General features: G+C 36.9%; 1 protein-coding gene across 1 annotated transcript in view; it reads left to right on the top strand.

The window, feature by feature from the left end:
• The window catches only part of LOC129796083 (MOXD1 homolog 2), a 271,362-nt gene that overhangs the window by 220,440 nt on the left and 29,524 nt on the right, over window positions 1–21,398 (top strand). Inside the window, exons 4-5 of the mRNA XM_055837796.1 lie at window positions 1,933–2,088; window positions 18,468–18,746. Coding sequence (XP_055693771.1) covers window positions 1,933–2,088; window positions 18,468–18,746 — 435 coding nt within the window. The remainder of the gene's footprint in view (window positions 1–1,932; window positions 2,089–18,467; window positions 18,747–21,398) is intronic.

Genomic DNA, 21,398 nt, shown 5'->3' with positions numbered 1-21,398 from the left:
ACACGATAAAATGACAGACATCTCCAAGGATATTGTCACAAAAGCTGAACATACGGAAATATGAGTTTCTTCAATTTTTTCACTTGAATTATCTCGAGATGCTCACCATGGAGTTTTCGCTGTGTGAAGTGCAGACAGCGAAAAGATGTGAAATCTTTGTTGGGAGATGGGAGTTTGCTCCATAAGTATCACTTACTCCAAACAACAATATTTTGGAAGAGACATTCAAGAAGAAGAAAAATGTACTGGTAAGCTGACCAAGCTTACGAGAGCTGTGTTTCTTTCAGTGTACCAATTTTGTGAGAGCAAACTAGAACGCGAATTAATTTAAATACACGCAAAGTCGGGAAAAGTTGAAAAGTCATACCCTAAGAAATGTTTGGAAGGCCATATCTCGAGAACGGATCCATAGATTTTCATAAATTTTTTTTTGTTTGAAAGGTCTTCAAGTCAGCTATAACATATCGAAAAATGAAAAAAATTTATGTCGCCATTTTCGAAAAATTCGAGTTCGAAATTTTCGAAAACTTTGTTTTTGACTTTAGCGCCTCTCGCGGTCATTTCTCGAAGTTGCAATGTTCTAGACATTTGTAGGGTTTCACGAAACCTTTCATTTGCGCTTGAGTTGATCAAGATCGGACTTGTAGAACCCGAGATATGACATGCCAACTTTGGAAGGCTATATCTCGAGAACGGATCCATAGATTTTCTTCATTTTTGGCATGAAGCTAGATAATATGGTCAGCTACAACGTATCAAAAAATGAAAAAAATTTATGTCGTCGTTTTCGAGATATTCATCGAAAACTCATCGAAAATTTTGTTTTCGATTTTTGGCCCCCTAGCGGTCACTTTTGAAACTTCGGATGTTCTAGAGAGTTGTAGGGTTTGTTGAGAGCTTTCATTTGAGCCCGGGTTGATCGAAATCGGTCAAGCCGTTTTCGAGTTATGGTCGATTTTCGATGAAAAATTGTGGCGGCCATATTGACTAAACGGCTTGACCGATTTTCGAAAATGAGGCATCGTTGGAAAGCTCTTGATGTCCCCTACAACATATAAAAATTTCAGATTTTTAGCTATTACAGGGGCTGAGATATAGCGAAAACAAAATTTTGAGGTTATCCAAAATGGCGGACGCGGGGGTGGGGGGTAAAATTTGACATCATAATTGGATGTCTTCCAGTCGACTTTTAAACTTTGCCGTTGACCGCAAGTCTCTATCTATTACCGTTCTCTTGTAATTTAGCAAAAGGTTCCGGACGGACGGACGGACGGCCGGCCGGCCGGCCGGCCGGCCGGAAAAAATTTTTTGGCGCATACGTTTTTTGGAATGTGGGGACCCTAATTCGTGCTCATCCCAAGTTTGAGCCCGATCTGACGACTTTCGATTTTGCTCGGTACACAAAAGCTGTGTCTGAAAGAAACACAGCTAAAATGCGACAACACCACGAAGAAGTAAAGAATTAAAGCAAGACGACGAGGAATTTCTGAGAGGATTAAGCCCAAGCTCAAAACCCCGTTTGGATGGAAAATTATGATGGGTAAAGAAGTCAGCATAGAGAGAGAATCTCAAACGGCAGACAAGCTATATAGCTTTAATATTTTGATAGAAGGTCTCAATAGGAGAAACACGCATGGAAGATACAGCATCCACTCTTCCACACACAAATAATTTATTTAAATAAGCCCGAAAGCATATAAATCGAAAATAAAGATGTTCGACTGTGATAAAAACTAATAAAAAGCCACTCTACTGTGGCGATGGTCATAATTCAACTTGATTAATGATTTTTCTCTGTTCTGTGAAATGTTCGTTAAGTAAACTAATAATAATGCAAGATTGAGGATTGATTCTAAAAACCCTATAGATAGAACAATGCTCTTTAATATATGGATGGATATCTAATTTTGGCATTTCTTCTTTTGCTTTTAGGATCGGCACGTGAAGAAAAACAGCGATGGAGAACCTGTGGTGGATCCCTCACAGGACTACGTACTCCTGCTTGGCTATGAGAACGCCACACATACCGTCCTACGATTTCGACGGAAGCTCGATACTTGCGATACATACCATGACCTTCCAATTACGGTGAGTGGCTTCAATGAACTCATAATTTTCAAATTATTCGTACAATTAGATAAATATATCGTAGGTGCTAATTCATCCAACATGAATTGTGCTCTAGAATAATGAGCTGAAATGCAAAAGGAATAAAACAACGAAAAGTTTAACCCAAAATGGTTTAAGTAATCTAAGTTAGGTAACTTTTATTTAAATGTTTTTCTAACAGATGGAAAAATTTAGAAAACACAGAATTTATATTTTCCAGCAACACTTCAGCTTTATTAGCACCATCAGGTTCAAGTAATAAATTAATTGTGAGTAGGGTTGTAACTATGAGGTGGGTCTAAAACTTGATCCTCTCCAGAGTAGGTTTGTTAATCACTTAGAACGGAGAGAAAATTTTAAAAATTTCCGCCATTGTCGGATTTGAAGATAAGAATTAATTTTTAACTGATTCCTCAGTCCTTGGTTAACGCTCACAGAAGGACCTAGCATCCTACTCAACGTTAACTATTAAACTTTGTACTTAAATAGGGATAATCTTCAGATGGACATTTTACAAGACAAAATTCCTCTGTCCAGTAGGGTGTTCTATTGCCGTAGGGTTCCATTAGATTATTCCACAGAGCATTTGTTAACCTAGCATAGCCTTTCTGGCTAAAGTGGAAGCAATCAACAGCCAAATATGTCAAATCCGACAAATACTGCTCCCCATTGAAATTTCTTGGTAGTCCCAAGTCATCTGTAGCTGGTAGGAGATTCACTGTAAAGTCATTTTTGCCATGAAACTCCTCATGATCAATAACATCTCGTTGAATTTCTTTCCAAGATGCTACAACTGTTCGGTAGTAGTTGATGTAGTTTTCACGTCTTAGCGAAAAGAAGCATGAGCATTCCGAAGAATGTGCTGTAACACACAGAGGTGGCTTTCCACGAATTTCCAAGAGATAATCAACAGCTATTAAATAATGAGAAGAAGAGGATTTCTAGATCAGAAGGTTTCTAGATAATTGAAAGACTTAAATAATCCTTTGAACTCACGTGGACTAGCAATAACATTGACCATAGTACGAGGTAGATTATCACGGAGAATTCTTAGGGTTTCAGCTAGTTCTCTAGCATGTTTCTCAATTACAACACTTGGGTCATCTAGGTAGCACATATCAGAACAGAAGTCATTTGTTCCTATCCAATAGAACACCATCTTCCAGTGCTTTGTTATATTTACATTGGGATTTGAACGCATTCGCTTGATTAGATTCCATGCTTGATATGGCATATCTCTCGACATTGCACCTGATTCTGCAACATTGAACCTTAACAAAAAAGGGTTAAACTTCAACTCAATATAAATCCAATGAGTTCTTTGTACGCCTCACCTGGATATACGTTGAAAGCTCGAGGCATCAGTGAAGGAGTAACCGAATAAATTGGGATTGTAGACTTTTAGAATATTAGGAATCGTAAAGAATTGCCTCCATGTTGCTTGTCCCCCAATGGGGGAGGCAACACCTCTATTCTCAAGTAATATGTGTTCAATACGCGTACTCATTCCGGCAGCACCTGCTGTGTATGAATCACCCATTGCTCCAATTATATCAATGTCACCTGGACGTAGGGTGTGGACGGATTGAGGTACAACATAGCTACGGGCGCCAGGTCCATTTGGGTTGCAGAAGAAACTGACATTGCTTCCAAATTGAGGCTGTAGCTTCTACAAAATGAAAAAAAAATCATAGAAAAAAAGCTTTTTACACAGATTTTTTAAAATTCGGCTAAAGCTTTACGTTATTTCTTAAATTTTCCAAGTAGAATCGTTCTTCAACCCCCGTCTGACCGAGTATGAGGTAGGCTCCAAGTCGTAGAAGTCGTAGTAAAAATCGAAAAGGGTTGTAGTCAAAGATTGTCATTTCGGCTTCAACTCTGGGACATCTTGGAATAATTGAAAATAACAATATAAATCACTATAAGAATTTAGAAGTCATCACTAAGAACTTTAAGGGAATTTGGCTTCGTCTTAATTGACTGATGATGAACTAAGCTTCACCCACATTCCATAAAACTTGTGAAGCTTTAGTACAAAAGTTGCTTTAACAGATGTTTTAATACATATTTTTCTTAATTGAAGAACTTAATCTTAGGCCTTGATTTTCACAAAATATATATATATATAAATTTGATTTAATATGAGCCGTGTAACTTTCATACACTTCACTGCAAATTATAAGAAAAAAATCTTCAATTTAACGCCGTTTTTTTTTTTTTAACTTTATTGTTCTATTAATAAGACACTAATAAAATGCTTGAGACGCTCTGCCTTATTGAAGCTTAAGCACTAAAATTATTTTTTTCTTTAAAATAGCAGAATAGGCTCATAAATTACCCCCTCTTAAAAAAAGTATTGATACGTTTAGTTAAAAATAATCAATCACGCACATCATATAAAAAATTCACGTGAATTACTCATGCAGAAAAAATATTCAAGAATATAAAATGATTTTTAAACAAAACATTTTATGCGATAAAAATCAAAAATAGCTCGTTACTCGTTCACTGTATAACGAATAAGAGGAATAAATTAATAATTCTTACTTCAAATTATTGTTGAAACACCTTTTTTTATGTAATTGGGTCATACTCATTAAAAATAAATTGATTAAAACTTTAGGAAAAAAATGTATATGCAATGAAGAATTAAACTTTTCATGAAAATGATTCTTGAGTAAAACGTTTATTCTGTGAGCAAGACACAATTTTAGAAATATTGTTCATCTTATAGGATCAGAAGATGAGAAATCCAACCCCCGTAAAAAAAACATTGGCATCTTTATTGAATCCCCCGAGGGATATGTATCGATGTCTTAATTCTACGTTAGAAAAAAAAAAGACGAGCTCCTCGCTGTGTATAAATTGCACATAGCTGTCGGCTTTTATACTTCCATATAGGGTGGATTTATTCTTGGGATTTTCCGGACATTGGGTGGAGGCGCCGGGTACTCGAGGAGCTCTATTGCATATTAAAAATTTAATCTAAGCAAATGTATGGTGATGTAGTCGTGTTGCAGTGAATAAATTCTGTGAAGGAACACACGACTAACCCCTTGTATACCTCCTTGTACTCGGATTTTGGTATAAGATTAAAGCCATAAAGAATGGTTGGGATCTGTTGAGGCATTTTCCACTGCAATGCATTCCCCTCCATATATAAATTGTATTAAATTGAGAGATTTAGCACTGCATTTTACGCGCTACTCATTCTTATGACATCAAAACTCACATTATTCTCTATTTTCATTGAGGGGTTTGTAGGTATTTTATACATAATATTCATGGGGGGTTGAATATTTAAAAAAGGGATACCCTTTTTTCGAGAAAAATCCTAACTGAAACAATATGTGGCACAATGTCGTGAAAAATTTCACGTGGAGAAAATTGATGAGTGACATTGATTGGCAGAATGAGTGGTTTGGAGAATAAACAATTACACAATTTAATGGAGTCAGCACCATTCCAGGATTTAATCATGACGCCCTTCCGGGGAAAGTGACAGGTGACAGAGTGGTCCCTATGTAACCACGAATTTCCGCACCCATAAATAAGCAAATCCCAAATGTAGAGCAATTGGATTGTAGGCTTGGTTTTATGCCGGTTGAGCTTAAGCCTATGGTACTAAACACTATGTGGCAATAGAGGTAAAAAGGTTACCTAAAATGCAGCTTTTACTCTATATTCACGGACAATTTTAACCCTTTCATAACGAAAATTAATTTAATAAAATCTTTCAAAAAGAATTTTTTATTTTAAAAATTTGATGTACATTTTCACATAAAGATATAGCGAAATATATTCATGATATAATTAAAATAGTATTGAAAAAAATAGTTTCTTAAAGAAATCATGAGATTTCTTATAAGAAAAACCGGAGAAATGAATTTTGCATAGCTTTAATCAAGGGGGTGTTTTTCTGGCGAATATTTTGGTTTTTTATGTGAATCATCCGAATATTTCCGAAGATCTGAATATTTGATTTCATATGACCATCATTTGCTAAAAACGCTAAAAACCGAACAACTCAAAATCGAAAAAAAAATCTAGAACCGCATTTAGAACTTTTTGTTTTGTATTTAATCTTTGTTTGTAATAAGTTTACTATGTTTTAGCTAGGATTTACTTATTTTAGCTGTGTTTCTTTCAGACACAGCTTTTGTGTACCGAGCAAAATCGAAAGTCGTCAGATCGGGCTCAAACTTGGGATGAGCACGAATTAGGGTCCCCACATTCCAAAAAACGTATGCGCCAAAAATAAGTTTTTTCCGGCCGGCCGGCCGTCCGTCCGGCCCTCCGGATTCTAAACTTAAATTGCAAGAGAACGGTGATAGATAGAGACTTGCGGTAAACGGCAAAGTTTAAATATCGACCTGAAGAAATCCGATTATGAAGTCAAATCCACCCCCCCACCCCTCCGTCCGCCATTTTGGATAACCTCAAAATTTTGTTTTCGCAATATCTCAGCCCCTATTATAGCTAGAGGCCTGAAATTTTGATATGTTGTAGGGCTCATCAAGATCTTTCCAACGATACCTCATTTTCGAAAATCGGTCAAGCCGTTTAGTCAATATGGCCGCCACAATTTTTCATCGAAAATCGACCATAACTCGAAAACGGCTTGACCGATTTTGATCAACCCGGGCTCAAATGAAAGATCTCAACAAACCCTACAACTCTCTAGAACATCCGAAGTTTCAAAAGTGACCGCTAGAGGGCCAAAAATCAAAAACAAAATTTTCGATGAGTTTTCGATGAATATCTCGAAAACGACGACATAAATTTTTTTCATTTTTTGATATGTTGTAGCTGACCATATTATCTAACTTCATGCAAAAAATGAAGAAAATCTATGGATCCGTTCTTGAGATATAGCCTTCCAAAGTTGGCATGTCATATCTCGGGTTCTACAAGTCCGATCTTGATCAACTCAAGCGCAAATGAAAGGTTTCGAGAAACCCTACAAATGTCTAGAACATTGCAACTTCGAAAAATGTCCGCAAGAGGCGCTAAAATCGAAAACAAAGTTTTCGAAAATTTCGAACTCGAATTTTTCGAAAATGGCGACATAAATTTTTTTCATTTTTCGATATGTTATAGCTGACTTCAAGACCTTTCAAACAAAAAAAAATTTATGAAAATCTATGGATCCGTTCTCGAGATATGGCCTTCTAAAGATTTCTTAGGGTATGACTTTTTACTTTTCCCGACTTTGAGCGTATTTAAACTAATTCGCGTTCTAGTTTGCTCTCACATTATTGGTACACTGAAAGAAACACAGCTCTCGTAAGCTTGGTCAGCTTACCTGTACATTTTTTTGTTTAAGTTTAATCCTTTTTAGGCCTTAATGATTCTTTTTCTAAGTTTTGTTTCTAAATCTGTGCTGTTTTGGGACTGAAAACCAAATATTTATTGGCTTGAATTTACTACTTTTCGGTTTGATTTAAGTGTTTTTGTGCTTGAATTTAGCATTATTTAGGATTAGACTTATATTTGAATTTCCTTGGCGAATCATTCGAATATTAGCGAACAATCCGATTAATTTTGTCCAGATAAACTCCCCTTGATTTTAATTGAAGGAAATTCCTCAATTCCGTCACTAATGTTTGTACAATTTATTTTTCCTTACTGAATCTTTTGCATCTCCTTCAGCTCCACCCCTATACTCCCTTGTAAATGCCATGAAAACTCTCTGAGAGATTCCTCAAATTGCATCTTCAACATTTTATAATTAATCCATTTTGCTCATCCGGACGCTTTTTTACCTTTTCCCCCGAGAGAGAATTCTTCAATTTCGATTGCATTTTTGCTCAAGTTTCATTGGAATTTTGTGCTACTATTTGGCTAAAAAGAGACGAAGTAAAAAACTTCCATCCCCCCAACGGGGGTGCTTTGTCAAGTAGTCGAATATACATTTTGCTAGAACTCACAGTCATACAGGGTACACAGCATAGGGGGGTAGCTCCAGGGGGTGATGGTTGGCAAGCGCAAAGCTCTTTAGTGAAGTAATGAAACTGCAAATTGGCATTCTTGCGTTGGAATTCCCTCCATGCGCGCTCCTGTTGCAAAATCCGTCGTTTGGGTTATTTAAATGCTTTCACAACTGTATGCATATATACATACATAGTGGATGACGAGAGGGTGTGGGGTGAAGAAGTGAAATTGGACAAACTGCAAATGTAAATTTATCCGGTGGGGGAGAACCATTTGAAGACTCTTTTTTCTTGCCTTTTTTTGCCGCCTCAAATTGGGGAAGGATTTACGGGCAAGCAGGGGAGGGTGGGTTTGAGCGAAACTTGCCTCAGCATGTCACACAGGGAGTTTTCAAATAGTCTCGTTGAGGAAAAGTTCTTGTGATTTCCCACCCCATGTGGCCTCACACAGTACAGCTTTCCCCCATACCCATCCAAGAAAAAAGAGCCAGAAAGTCGATAGGGAAGAGAGAAGCGGAGCTTTATCCGTTGGAACGGGCAAACGAAGAGTCCCAATTCAACCAATTCGTTTTCTAACTTTGAATCTTTATGTGATTGTGTGACTCACTGAATATTTGTTCACCAGAGAAATTGCCGATGGATGTTGGGGGGTGGGTGGTTTGGGTGAATTGTGTGGGGGATGGCAAAAATCAATGATATGGGAGGGCGGGATGGGGGTGACAAAAGTTTGTAATAGGTAAAGTTACCCAATCGAGACAGAATTATGTCAATGAGGAAACATTTCCGCTCGCAAGAGCCACACAATACCATCACAGAGATACCCCATTGAAATGCTAAAAAGAAAAGACACTCCATTGATAGCATCTCTTTTCGCAATTTCCACCCTCCCGCCCGGGCATGATACCCGCAACATGTGTACTAAATATAAAGCAGATTCCGAGGGTACTTTTGGGAGAAACTTTCATCGGATTCCCCATCACTTCCGCAATTGTTTTGAAAGTCAACTTACAATTGTGCTCATGGGAGATAAAAATGCTCCGCGACGAAGTTTCTCTTCTCCCACCCACCCCCTCGCGAAAAAAAACAACCCTGAGGGGGTTTTGCTGCAAAAATAGTAAACCCCTCCACGCGTATGCAACAATTTATTTGACACCCACCTTGTTATCCAGGATTATTCATTCATCCTCGCTTTCTCCTCCTATAAAAGCTAAAACCGCTTTCTCTACTTTTTATTCCCACACAAAATCGAAAAACATTGCAAACGAAGGGGGTTGGTTGTATGTGGATTTTTTTTCTTTTGATAACTTGTTGGAAAAATTATTATTCACAGAATAACCAGATGTTTTTCTTTGGGTTTAGAGAAAAGCTCAATTAATTATCTTTTTATTGGTTTACATTGTTTCCCAAAGAAAAGAGCTTTCCTTTTAAGAAGATAAAAATTTGTTCTTTTAATATTTATTTCCAAAATATCTCACAGAAACTTGAAAGCTCATGGAAAATATGCTTTCTTTTGTATTGTAAAGTCTTGGTGTCGATTCTTTTAAAAATCTCTGTTGTAACAATTTGTCAGATACAATATTAAAAAATATTTGAAATTATTATAAAAAGTCTTATAAGATCTTGACAGTTTGTTTCTTTCTTTAGTATAAAGAAAATAAATTTTCCAGGCCTATTTTAAAATCCTTCTAACGTTCTGAAATAATAAATTCTTTGGTTTTCTGTTCAGTAGAAGGATTTAAAAACATCAACTGTCAAAATCTTACAAAATCTTTTATGCTGTAAGAAAGGAAAAAAAAGATTTTACACGGAATCCATCCCCTTAATGAAAATTTCTGCTTTTTTAGGAAAGAATTTTTGGATTGCTCTGTACTTTATTATTATTCTACATATTAATCCATAAGACAAAAAATTGGTAAAGCATAAAAAGAAGTTTAGATAATTATGGAACAACCCTATAAGTTTTTTTTATATTATTCCCCTGAACTCGTAAACTATTGAAAGAATGCCTTAACTTCCCTAAACTTTGCCAACTACTTGTAAATCCTTCTCACCAGAAGATTTCTCTATATAGCATTCCATTTAACCCCCAAGAAGGGTGCTAAATCTTTTCTTTTTTTAAAACTACAAAAAGAAATCTCTCGAAAGATTTTTAAATACTTCTTTTGCGCGCAAAATTTAAAAGTGAAATGAAGCACAAGGAAAAAGTTTTCGCGCACGCGAGAAAAAGGCAATAAATTATAAAGTAATGCTTCATGGTGTATCTTTTTGTGTGGAAATATTGAATTTTTTCCACACCTCTTGGGTTGAAGCATTGCACCCCCACCCCTCATTGGGAGCTGTGCAGTAGTGGAAGTTTTTGGATGATTTTGACCAAAAGTTTAAAATAATCCAACCCTATGATACAACATGAAGCTTTCGCGGGGTTCACATCATGTGGGAATGAATGAGGGAGCTTTTGCATTTTGCGGCAAAAGTTGGAGGAGGGATTTGCAGCAACTAATATTCACATTCTGCAAAATACTAAAATTATAATTCAATTGAACATGTAATTAATCACTGCGATTGAATTATAAGTTATACCCATTTTCCTATGTAATTAAAACCAATGTTTGATTAATTTTTAATCCATTTTACCGTGAATGGCGATGATTTACGCAGCTAAATTAGATTTGAGTGGGAAAATTGTCAAAATTGGAATATTCCGTGCCATTGAGTGCTTACCCACTATGTGTGCATATAATCCCCCTTTTCATGTGCTACATATACGGGGAATTTTCAGCAATATATATTTTACATCGCGTATTATATTCCCAACAATCACCCTTTTATTGCATAAAGCTCGGCTGTTTTTGTACCTCTCCTATATACCTTTCGTCCCTTGGCGAAAGCACCTCCCCACCTCCCCCAGAGGGGATAAAGGACCGCGTACGTTATTTTCCACGTATGGGAATGGGATTGTAATCAAATTATATCTTTGCTATTATCCTTAAAAGCCATTAGATGTGTGATGGAACAAAATTTGCCCGACCGATTGTACATTTTGTCCACCAATTGGAGCGGCTTTGTTGTCATCTCCCATCTTAATCAAATATTGTGTTGAATCCACGACGACAGTGCCATAAACTCTCGGAATTTATCACGATATAGTCCATGCGGAGGCTTTGCTGGTCCTGGCATCACACAAAACAACCGAAGAGGGTGGCAAAAACACTCCACATCGCACATTTATTGTCTCACATAGTGATGCGGGGGTGCAGTTAACCCTCCAATTTTCTCGAAACATTCAAATTAATGTTCTCCATTGGTGGTGGTTATAAAAACGTGAATGGAACATTGATTTGCGCCAAGGGTGGATTTTAAAATAACACCCCTTTGGTTTTCATTTCAACCACCGCGAGCGCTTTACATAAGCAATTTCGCAAAATCCCACCCTTTTATTTCACCTCGAAGGTACATTCGATGGATGTAGGTCATCGTAAAGGACATACATGGAAAATTTAAATGTGAATTGCCAAAAATAAATTCTGAATTTAGGATTTGACCTGTTTTGTCGAATAAAATATATAGAACGAATCGTTCTGAACAACTGTTAAAAAATTTAAAGGCTTTCACGCTGTCTTTTTAAATTAAACTAAAATAACCTTTAACTAAACTAGTAGAATAGATTGAAATACCCAACCCCTTTTAGCTGTGATTCTTTCTTCAAAGAAGCACAGCTTCTGTGTACACTCAAAAATGCAAAGTCGTCAGATCGGGCTCAAACTTGGGATAAGCACGAATTAGGGTCCCTACATTCCAAAAAATGGTGGCGCCAAAAATCTTTCCGGCCGTCCGGCCGTCCGGCCGGCCGGCCGGCCGGAACCTTTCGCTAAATTACAAGAGAACGGTGATAGATAGAGACTTGCGGTCAACGGCAAAGTTCATATATCGGGTGGAGGACATCCGATTATGAAGTCAAATCCAACCCCCCACCCCCGCGTCCGCCATTTTGGATAACCATCAAATTTTGTTTTCGCTATATCTCAGCCCCTGTAATAGCTAAAAATCTGAAATTTTGATATGTTGTAGGGGCCATCAAGACCTTTCCAACGATACCTCATTTTCGAAAATCGGCCGAGCCGTTTAGCCAATATGGGCGTCACAATTTTTCATCGAAAATCGGCCATAACTCGAGAACGGTTTGACCGATTTTGATCAACTCGGGCTCAAATGAAAGATATTAACGAGCCCTACAACTCTCTGGAACATTGCAAGTTTAAAAAGTGACCGCAAGAGGCGCTAAAATCGAAAACAAAATTTTCGATGAGTTTTCGATGAATATCTCGAGCATCGCTTTATAGAATTGCTTCATATTTTGATATGTTATAGTTGACTATAATATCTATCACCATGCCAAAAATGAAGAAAATCTATGTAGCCGTTCCGGAGATATCGCGTTTTAAAGTTTACATGTCATATCTTGAGTTGCATAAGTCCAACGCCCCGCGAAGCGGGGCGTTTTATATATACACATATAAAATTAAATAAAATATATATAAATGCATAGATATATACATTATATATATACATATAAAAATGCAAAGATAAATATATAAAAACTGCAAAGATAAATAATAGATATAACATAGATGGAACAGTATAAAGCGAAAGAACGGTAAGTAAAACTTACGGGCTGTGATTCTTTCTTTGTCAGTGAAATGTGAAATTGACGGAAAATTGGGGATAGGCAAATTTTGAGGAAGGCTTTCTCGCGTACCGAATCACAGCCAACGCCCACGATTAAGGCTTTTCACAAAATTTCTGAGCGTTGGCTGTGATTCGGTGCGCGAGAAAGCCTTCCTCAAAATTTGCCCATCCTCAATTTTCCGTCAATTTCACATTTCACTGACAAAGAAAGAATCACAGCCCGTAAGTTTTACTTACCGTTCTTTCGCTTTATACTGTTCCATCCATGTTATATTTATTATTTATCTTTGCAGTTTTTATATATTTATCTTTTTTTTGTTTATTGATTTTATATAATGTTATAAGTTGTATGTAATTTAGGGATAGAATAATGTACTATATATAAGGGATGGTCACGTTATTTTGGAAACTCGGGCGAAGAAAATCGATCAAAAACTGTTTTTTTCGGTGTTAAATCTTAATTCCGAGTATCAGCAATCGTGGCGCTAGTTGTCAAAAATGTGAACAAAGTGATGTGTCACGTGGTACGGTGACGTCACTGAGTACACAGCAAAATGGTATTTTAGCTCGATAGAGTTTCCAAAATAACGTGACCATCCCTTAGGTACCTACAAGGTACTTACCCACAAATATCAGGGCCACAATTTCCACCTGAATTCCTGCATCATTACTCATCCCTCGAGGCTAATATGTGTGTGCATGTGGATTAAGAATATAGCCAGAAGGGTTGACACAACGCATGTTCTATTTGCGGCAATTGCTCCAATTTTTGCTGGATGAAAGCACATGGAAGGAATATAAAATGCGAGAACGTAGACCTACCAAAATGACCTCAAAAAAAATGATGTCATTCATTTTCGCACCCATTGACTTTTGGACGATGCCCTGGCAATTGTACTTTTTTTTATCTACATAACACCCCCATAAGGAAGAAGATTCTTTTTTGGGGGTTGTTCCCCACATCCTTTTGGGTGGCGAGGAAATGGTCCAATTTCTGGCACTTATAAATTTTATTGGCATGGACCAGCTCGTTTCTCTTCAGTTTACCTCCTTTTTTTCCCACCCTCATAGGGGTGGGTGGATGGTATAAATTTTCCGGGGCGGATGGAAGCCGTAAATTGCGCGCCAAGAGGACGGACCCAATTATGCACACGTAAAAGTTCTTCCATTTTCAATGCACGATGGGGAACTTTAGAAGTTTCAAACCATTTACGAGCAATGGTACTTATTGGCTTTTAATGCTCACCCACCCTTCTTCACTTAATTCTTTTTTTCTGCAACTTCACTTTCCACACAATTTTTCTGACTTGATTTTTTTTCTGCACATTAAGCATTTGGGATTTTCCATTGAGAAAAAAATTATTTCCTCAATTGCCAATTACTTGCTTTCTTTCACTGTTTCATCCACTTTATCCGGTTGGGGGTGGGTGGTGGGGGTGCCCGGCGAAGAAAAGGCTCGAAGCCGGCGTATAAATGGATTTGAGGATGTCGAATGGGAGAAAAGTCTATTATTCAGTGGCCGCTCTGTGTGCTCCAATTGATTTTTCCTCCTCAAAACCATTTTCTCTTTTTCCATGCGAAAAAATCCTTCCTTTGGCAGCCCACCCACTTCCGCCACCCCATTTTAGTGATTAAACAAAAAAATCTAAATGATCGTCTTGGAAATGAAGGGAAGCAGACATTGGGGTGGTTTGGGGTCTTGGAAATTACTCTATCGCCATTCAAGCTAAACTGCCGTGGTAATTTCTATTTAGCCCCTAACAGGCATATTCTCTTTCCCTGCTTTTTTTTTCAACAATCCATATTGGTAGTAAAAAGTACTATGTATGTATGAAATGAGCATAGTAGCCAGAAGGAAGACTCCATATACGAAGTACAAGCAATTGATTAAAATTTCACCAGAGTGGTCGTGATAAAACTTTCACACAATGGGCGGAAAGAATTGAAACTAATGGTTCCATTGACTCCACATTTGAATTCCTCACTCTTCACACACACACACCGAGAAGGGCCATACAGCTCTTGGCACCAAAGTGATAATTCCTTATATCCCCCGACACGGTCGCCATGGTAAATTGCAACTTGGCACGCCAACAAATCTTCATATCCTCCGTAGAACAAACGTTAGAACATGGCCCAGGATAATACCTTTAACAAGAAATTTTTTATACAGGTCAGGTTCTTTTTTGTTCCCTGCATTCCCTGCAACATTGCGCCCTACTACTGAAGATGCTGCTGCGGTGGGAATTTCTATGTATTTTAGAAGATACTCTCTCTCTCTCTGTCTAAGAATTGGATTGAATCTACTGTTTATATTGTTTTGTTAATTTGTAAAAGATTTAGCAAAGGATTTTTTGGATAATTTTACGTCTGTAGAAAATGTTTTAAACGAGAAAACTCGGAAAAGCAGCCAAGAAAAGAAAAGTACGATAGTAATTTAATTATCATCTTCAAGCTTTATTGCTCAGCAAAGGAGTTTATTCATTTTATATCGCCTAAATCACTTATTCAAAAAAATAATCGAAATACGTGAAATCCTCTAGAGAATTGAAAAGTAATTTTAAAATATCGCCACTTTGATGATTTAAGAAAAATTCTGCAAATATTTGCTCAAAAATTGAAACAATGACGTCACTGTTGTGACGTTTGTCCTTCATCTATACTAATATACTAATATTCGCACTAATGCTATGCTTTGTTAATGATCTTTTTATTATAGGAGAACATGACCCAATTCGGACCTCCAAAGGTCTGAGGTGAATGAGAAAAAATAGATAAAATAAAAAGCGATTTTCTTAAATTCGATTCCATTTTAAAGCCCATTTAATGCTCTTTTAACTCCCATAACTTTCTACATTTAAAGTGTTATCAGTTTAAAGTAATAGCGGATTGTAAAAAGGCTTTAAGAGGTCCGAATATGGCCACGTTCTTCTACGTATTTTTAAGGTTAATAAGTTAAGACGTCATTTTTCGCATTTTTTTTGTAAAAACTTTATCGGTTTTTTCCCAGATGATCCCTGAGTGGAAAATGAGAAGAAATTATGGTGATTTCGTAGGCTGAATAAAAAAAAATGGGTTACATAGAACTGCGGGAAAATTCGTAGTTGCCATTTAAGCCGAAAGAAGTTTGGCAACGAGCTCTCAGGTTGTTCTGGCACGTAGGGACCCTTAAGATACTCTATGATTTTTATTTTTTCTTCATGATTACACATCCTGAAACAAATCAACTTCTTCTTATCTATTAACCGACTTCATGGAATTCCCTTGCACCAAAAACTCGTTGAAAATAATGTAAAATCATTATATTTTATTAGTTGGTATACCACAATCGTGGCATACCAAGTATTGTAATCGTCGGAAAAACCCACCACCTCGGATCGGGCTAAAACTTGGTATGAGCACGTTTTGGACCAACCACTTCCCTTACAGCTAGAGATCTTAAATTTTAGTATGTTGTAGAGCTTAGTGAGATGTTTTCATCAACAAATCATACTTGAAAATCGGTCAAGCGGTTTAGCAATTATGGCGGCCTAAAGCAAAAAGTGTTTTTTCGATATAACTCGAGAACGGCTTGATCGATTTTGACCATCTTGGTATCAAATGAAAGGTATTGAGAAGCCCTACAACTGTCTAAAACATTTCAAGTTTCAAAAACATCCGCAAGAGGCGCTAAAAACAAAAACAAAAATTGCCTAACTTTAAGAGGCTATATCTCCCAACATCTGTTATCGTTTTCCTTTAAATTTTGATATGTTGTAGCAGGACTAATAATCTTGCACTAGTCCGAAAATGAAGAAATTCTATGTCGCCGTTTAGAAGATATAGCCATTCGAAAAGTTCTAACAGCCATATCTCTTGAACCGCTTGTCCGATTTGACTCAACTTAGTATCAAATTAAATATTTTGCATTTATCTACATCTTTCTAGAATATCAGAAACCTCTAGAACCATTCCTTCAGGACGAAAAGTGCAAAAAACTGTTTTGGTAGAACATAAATCCGCCATTTTGTGTTCTGGAGGTGACCTTGAAATGTATCGAAATATATGTCAGATTATAGCTTATTTCAATACCTTTCCAGAACTAGTCAATAAATTTCTGTAGGTCTATTTGAACTTAAGATATAAGCATTTTAATCTGTCAAATTGCTAAATTTTACAAAAAATCGACTTTTGCCTACTAATACTACTCACAAATTGAATTACAACGCATAGACTGACCCATCCGCGTTGTGGTATACCAACTCTAATAACTGGACGCGTTATGATTGACTTTCTCTTAGAATTTTCTCTTGTCATTTTGGAACAAAATTGTAGCTTCTAGGCAGGTAAAGTTAATCCCATTTCAATCCACAAGTTAGAGAGAATAAAATGCATGTTAGCACCTTTTGTTGCATGAGATGAGCAACAATAATGGATGTTTTTTTTTCTTTATACCTACCCCTTTTAAACTAAAGGGATGGTGTTCTAAAATAATTTTACCACAATGGGATTTTACATTCATCGCTTTTTCTACGTCGATGGAGAAGCATTTGCGTTGCCATGAGCGCCAAACTTGCAAAAGGAGTGTACACCGACGCGATGATTATGCACGTTGTGTGTGCGGGGAAAAGAATAATATGTACCTTACCTACCTACCCTATGTTGGGGGTTTTGTTTGTATATCTCGTTAAAAGTTTCCCGGGGATATTGTGGGACAAATTTCACTTGTGGACTCACGGGGGTGCTGCTTCGTACTATACCATTGATACTAATTTTAATTACACGAAGACGATGTCCTTTCATCCATAATATACCAGCAATGTGGCTGTGCCATGATGAGACAAAGGGATCACGGGGTGACGGTATTTTGATGAAGTGCCATCATTTTCATCTCTCTCGTCAGCAGGAAGAATAAATACATCCCCAGTGTGGCACGTAGAGACACCCCCCAACAGTGCGATCCAACTTTTCCCACACCCCCTATTGCATAGCCAAAAACCCCCTTCTCCCACCCACCCATGCAGTTCGATTGAAGGGGCTATATGGGTGTGTATGATAATTATGGTAAACTTTTCCATAACAACAATGGAGTGAAAGAAAAACCCAAGTGGCGGGCATAGGGGTTGAGAGGGAAAAAATCGAGAAAGTTTGCAAACTTTCGACATACAATATGATAAAGTTTATTGTTGTTATTCCGTTAATGGAATTTTATATACATTCCACCAAGTCTTTTTTCCTGCACTCATCCACTGTCCCTCAAACATTAATGGACTCCCCACTTTACCACCCACAACACCCCCCAGAGAATACACAATCAAGAACACTCCACGAATCCCGCTCTACCAATTAATTTCCCCCATAACAAGGGTGGCAGGAGGATGAATGAAAAAAAAACTCAGACGATGAAAAATCTTTCTTGAACTTTTTGGTGTTGTTGTGGTGGAAATTTTGTCTAGCAAACAACCAAAAGAGTGACCTCCCGTTGGGAAAATTTGCCATGTACAGACTTTTCATCTGGGGACGTTCCTTTTGCAATGAAATCCAATTGATCGATATTATGCAAATTCTTGAATTACATTTTGGAAGCTTTTCTCATGAAAAGCGAAAGAAATCTTGACAAGAATTTAGATGAGATTTTTTTTCCAAAGGAGTAGAGCCTTTGACAAAACCTTGAACTAAGAGCTAATCTTTTAAGAAATGAAATAATTCAAAATTTATCAGAAAAAAATAATAATTTTTTGTTTTTCTTTTTCATTCCAGAACGATACAATGAGGGTGATTTTTATGTATCATGAAGGTGAACCAAGAAGGGGTGCTGTAACACCGGGGAGCCTCCCTAAACCCCTGGAAGCCTACCGTGGCTATCAATCACTCTTCCTCACGCAGCGCGTGAGCCAGGATTCAATCAGACTGGACTTGAAAGTTCGAACATTGGAGCTTCGAAATCAAGATGTGGAGCTACCACAGAACGATGCTACTCTGTACTGGTGCAAGATTTTTAAATTAACCGACATCAATAAGAAGCACCATTTAGTCAAGGTAGGTACACTATTTGAATGTTCTCAGACACATCTATCACCCCATGATCTCACAAGACCTCACTCACACACCACCCTTATCTCAAAAGCAATATGCATTCAATAGAGGATGATGATTACTTCACAAACCACCACCTTTGGGCTCTCCACAACACCCTGAGACACAAACATAAGGAAACAAAAGGCTTCCCTGTGCAAATGTTTGCATATTTAGAATCAGATTACAATTCTGTGTGAATTTATAGAGTTTGGTAGTATAATGAATAATATTTCCATAGCAATTGGTATAGTTGACATTTCTAAGACAGGAGCAAATGGGGATAAAGGTATTAGTTTCTCCCCATATTAATAAACTGGGTGACGAAGGGGTCTTTTCTATGCAAACGGAACTAGTAGATCAAATTTTCAATTGTATAGTATTCCCTTTGCAAATGTATGTACAATTACAGTGCTAACTTATGAACTGAACGAACTAACGAGCTAAATTTCATTTTAACCCTGTGTCGGAATTTCTCTAATTAAGTTAGGTAGTTAACCCAAGTTAGCTTTTATGCGATACTACTTCACTAAAAGTTTAAGAAGCAATTCAGCTGAATTAAAATAAGGAAAGGAATCAAATATGAACAGAGATAAATCTCAATTTCGGATTGAATTATAACCTAAGTTTTTCGGAAAGCATAAAATACTAGAATAACTTATTTTCAAGGTTTTACAGAAGTGAAAATAAGTACTACACTTAAATTAATTTGGAAAGTAGAAGCTTTTAGGCTAAACTTATCTTTTAAAAACTAGGCCTAAAATATTTAGGCTAAGCCTATGTTTTAAAAGTTAGGCCTAAATTTTCCAAGTCAGGCCTGAGTTTTAACTAAACAAGGCTTAGGTTTTTAAGGCTTACGTTTTGTTGTTTTTAAACTTATATTTTTAAAACTAGGCCTAAAATATTTAAGGTAAGCCTATGTTTTAAAAGTTAGGCCTATATTTTCCAGGCTAGGCCTAAGTTTTAAATAAACAAGGCATAAGTTTATAAGGTTAGGCCTAAATTTCAATGCTTGAACTATGTTTTCTGATTTAGGCTAAGCTTTTTAGGCAAAGCCCTAATTTTCCAAGCTAAATCTAAGTTAAAATTTCAAAACTAACAATAAGCTTAAGTTTTTTAGCAGACTTTTTAGGTTTTAGAATTAGATCAGACTTGAATCGGGCTCAATGCATTTTTAGGGTAATTTTTCGTATTTCGATTCGCAAAGACGACCAAATATAAATATTATTTCATTATCAATATTGGTAAAATAATCCGAAAATGCATTTATTTTTAGAATTAGCCTGACCTAACCTTAAAACCTAAAAACTCTGACATTAGGAAACTAAAGTTTGCTTAAAAAAAAATTTACAACTGACTTAAAAAACGGACTAAGCTGAATTTACATTCCATTCATTCTTCAACCAACCCCGGGATTTTTTTATTTAAAGTTTTAATGCATTAAAATGGAAATTATACCTACTTTTTTTATTCCACTTAAATCATCACATAAAGAATTTAAATTAACTGCAGGTGCTTTAAAACAATAATGTATTTAAATTTTCCATCCACAAGAAAAAACACCCCGAAGGAAAAGCAAGAAACTGAGATTCTTGAGCTTATAAGTAGCGTGTAAGAGCTAATTTGCATTCGTTGAATATTTTGGGAAAGCTAAGTGAGAGGGTAGATTTATTGGCACATTCTGCCGGTTATTTTTTTCGGTGAATTTAATAAAAATGTAGGCCAGAGCAATTCCAGCAAAAATCATCCAATTTCTCGGCCTTGACTGCAAATTCCTTATCCCACTGTCAAAGGGAAAGAAAGAATGAGAGAAGGAAATGCTAATGGAAGGAAAATCATTTAATATTGCCTCACAAAGGCCGTGCAATGCGGGGAAATAGGAAAAATCCCACCTTTAGGCAAAAGTGGTGGTGTATAGTCATAGGAGAGTTGTGATTAATTTTTTTTTCACACAGCTTCTTAACTTCTCCAGTTGGCAACTTTTAGCTTGCCGTAGCTGTTGGGAAAGTGGGTAAAAAAGTGGCGTATTGAGGGTGAGCAAAGTAATTATGTATGTTATACGCTGCAAGAATTTTGATTAAATTTCAACCCCTGGCATGGGAAGGATGTTGGAAAGTTATGGAAAAATCATCACTTTAATGTTTTAAACTCCAATGTACTCTTCTCGAAGGTATATGGCCTCTTTTTTGCGCTCATTCCTTGCTCCAACCTAACCCACCCTGAATTCCATGGTGGAGAAAATTCCTCAAAGAAAAAAAATTGGAACATCATACATTGCGGGGGTTTATGTGGCGCTGCCTTTCTCTTATATTATATCCTGGGTACGGAGAAGAATTTCCTCTCTACATGCCGAATTATTTGAATAATCCGGAAATCAGGATTTTTTTGTTTGGTTCATATCTCACAGAACGATAGTCAATAAAGGCTCAATTCATGGAGAACAAATAAAATTTCCGCTTTTGCATTTTCCATCCTCCACATACATTTCCACATGGTACTCAATATTTCGTTTTCCACTCCCCCCCCCCTCCCCCACATCCAATGGGTTTTCCAGCATGGAATTCCCAGGAAAATTCTAAGGGTGGTACACACACATGGAAGAATAATGCTACTCCA

Source organism: Lutzomyia longipalpis, chromosome 4, assembly GCF_024334085.1.
Source record: "Lutzomyia longipalpis isolate SR_M1_2022 chromosome 4, ASM2433408v1".
NCBI lineage: Eukaryota > Metazoa > Arthropoda > Insecta > Diptera > Psychodidae > Lutzomyia > Lutzomyia longipalpis.
Note: the sequence above shows the minus strand (reverse complement) of the source record. Positions and strands in the feature narration are given on the sequence as shown.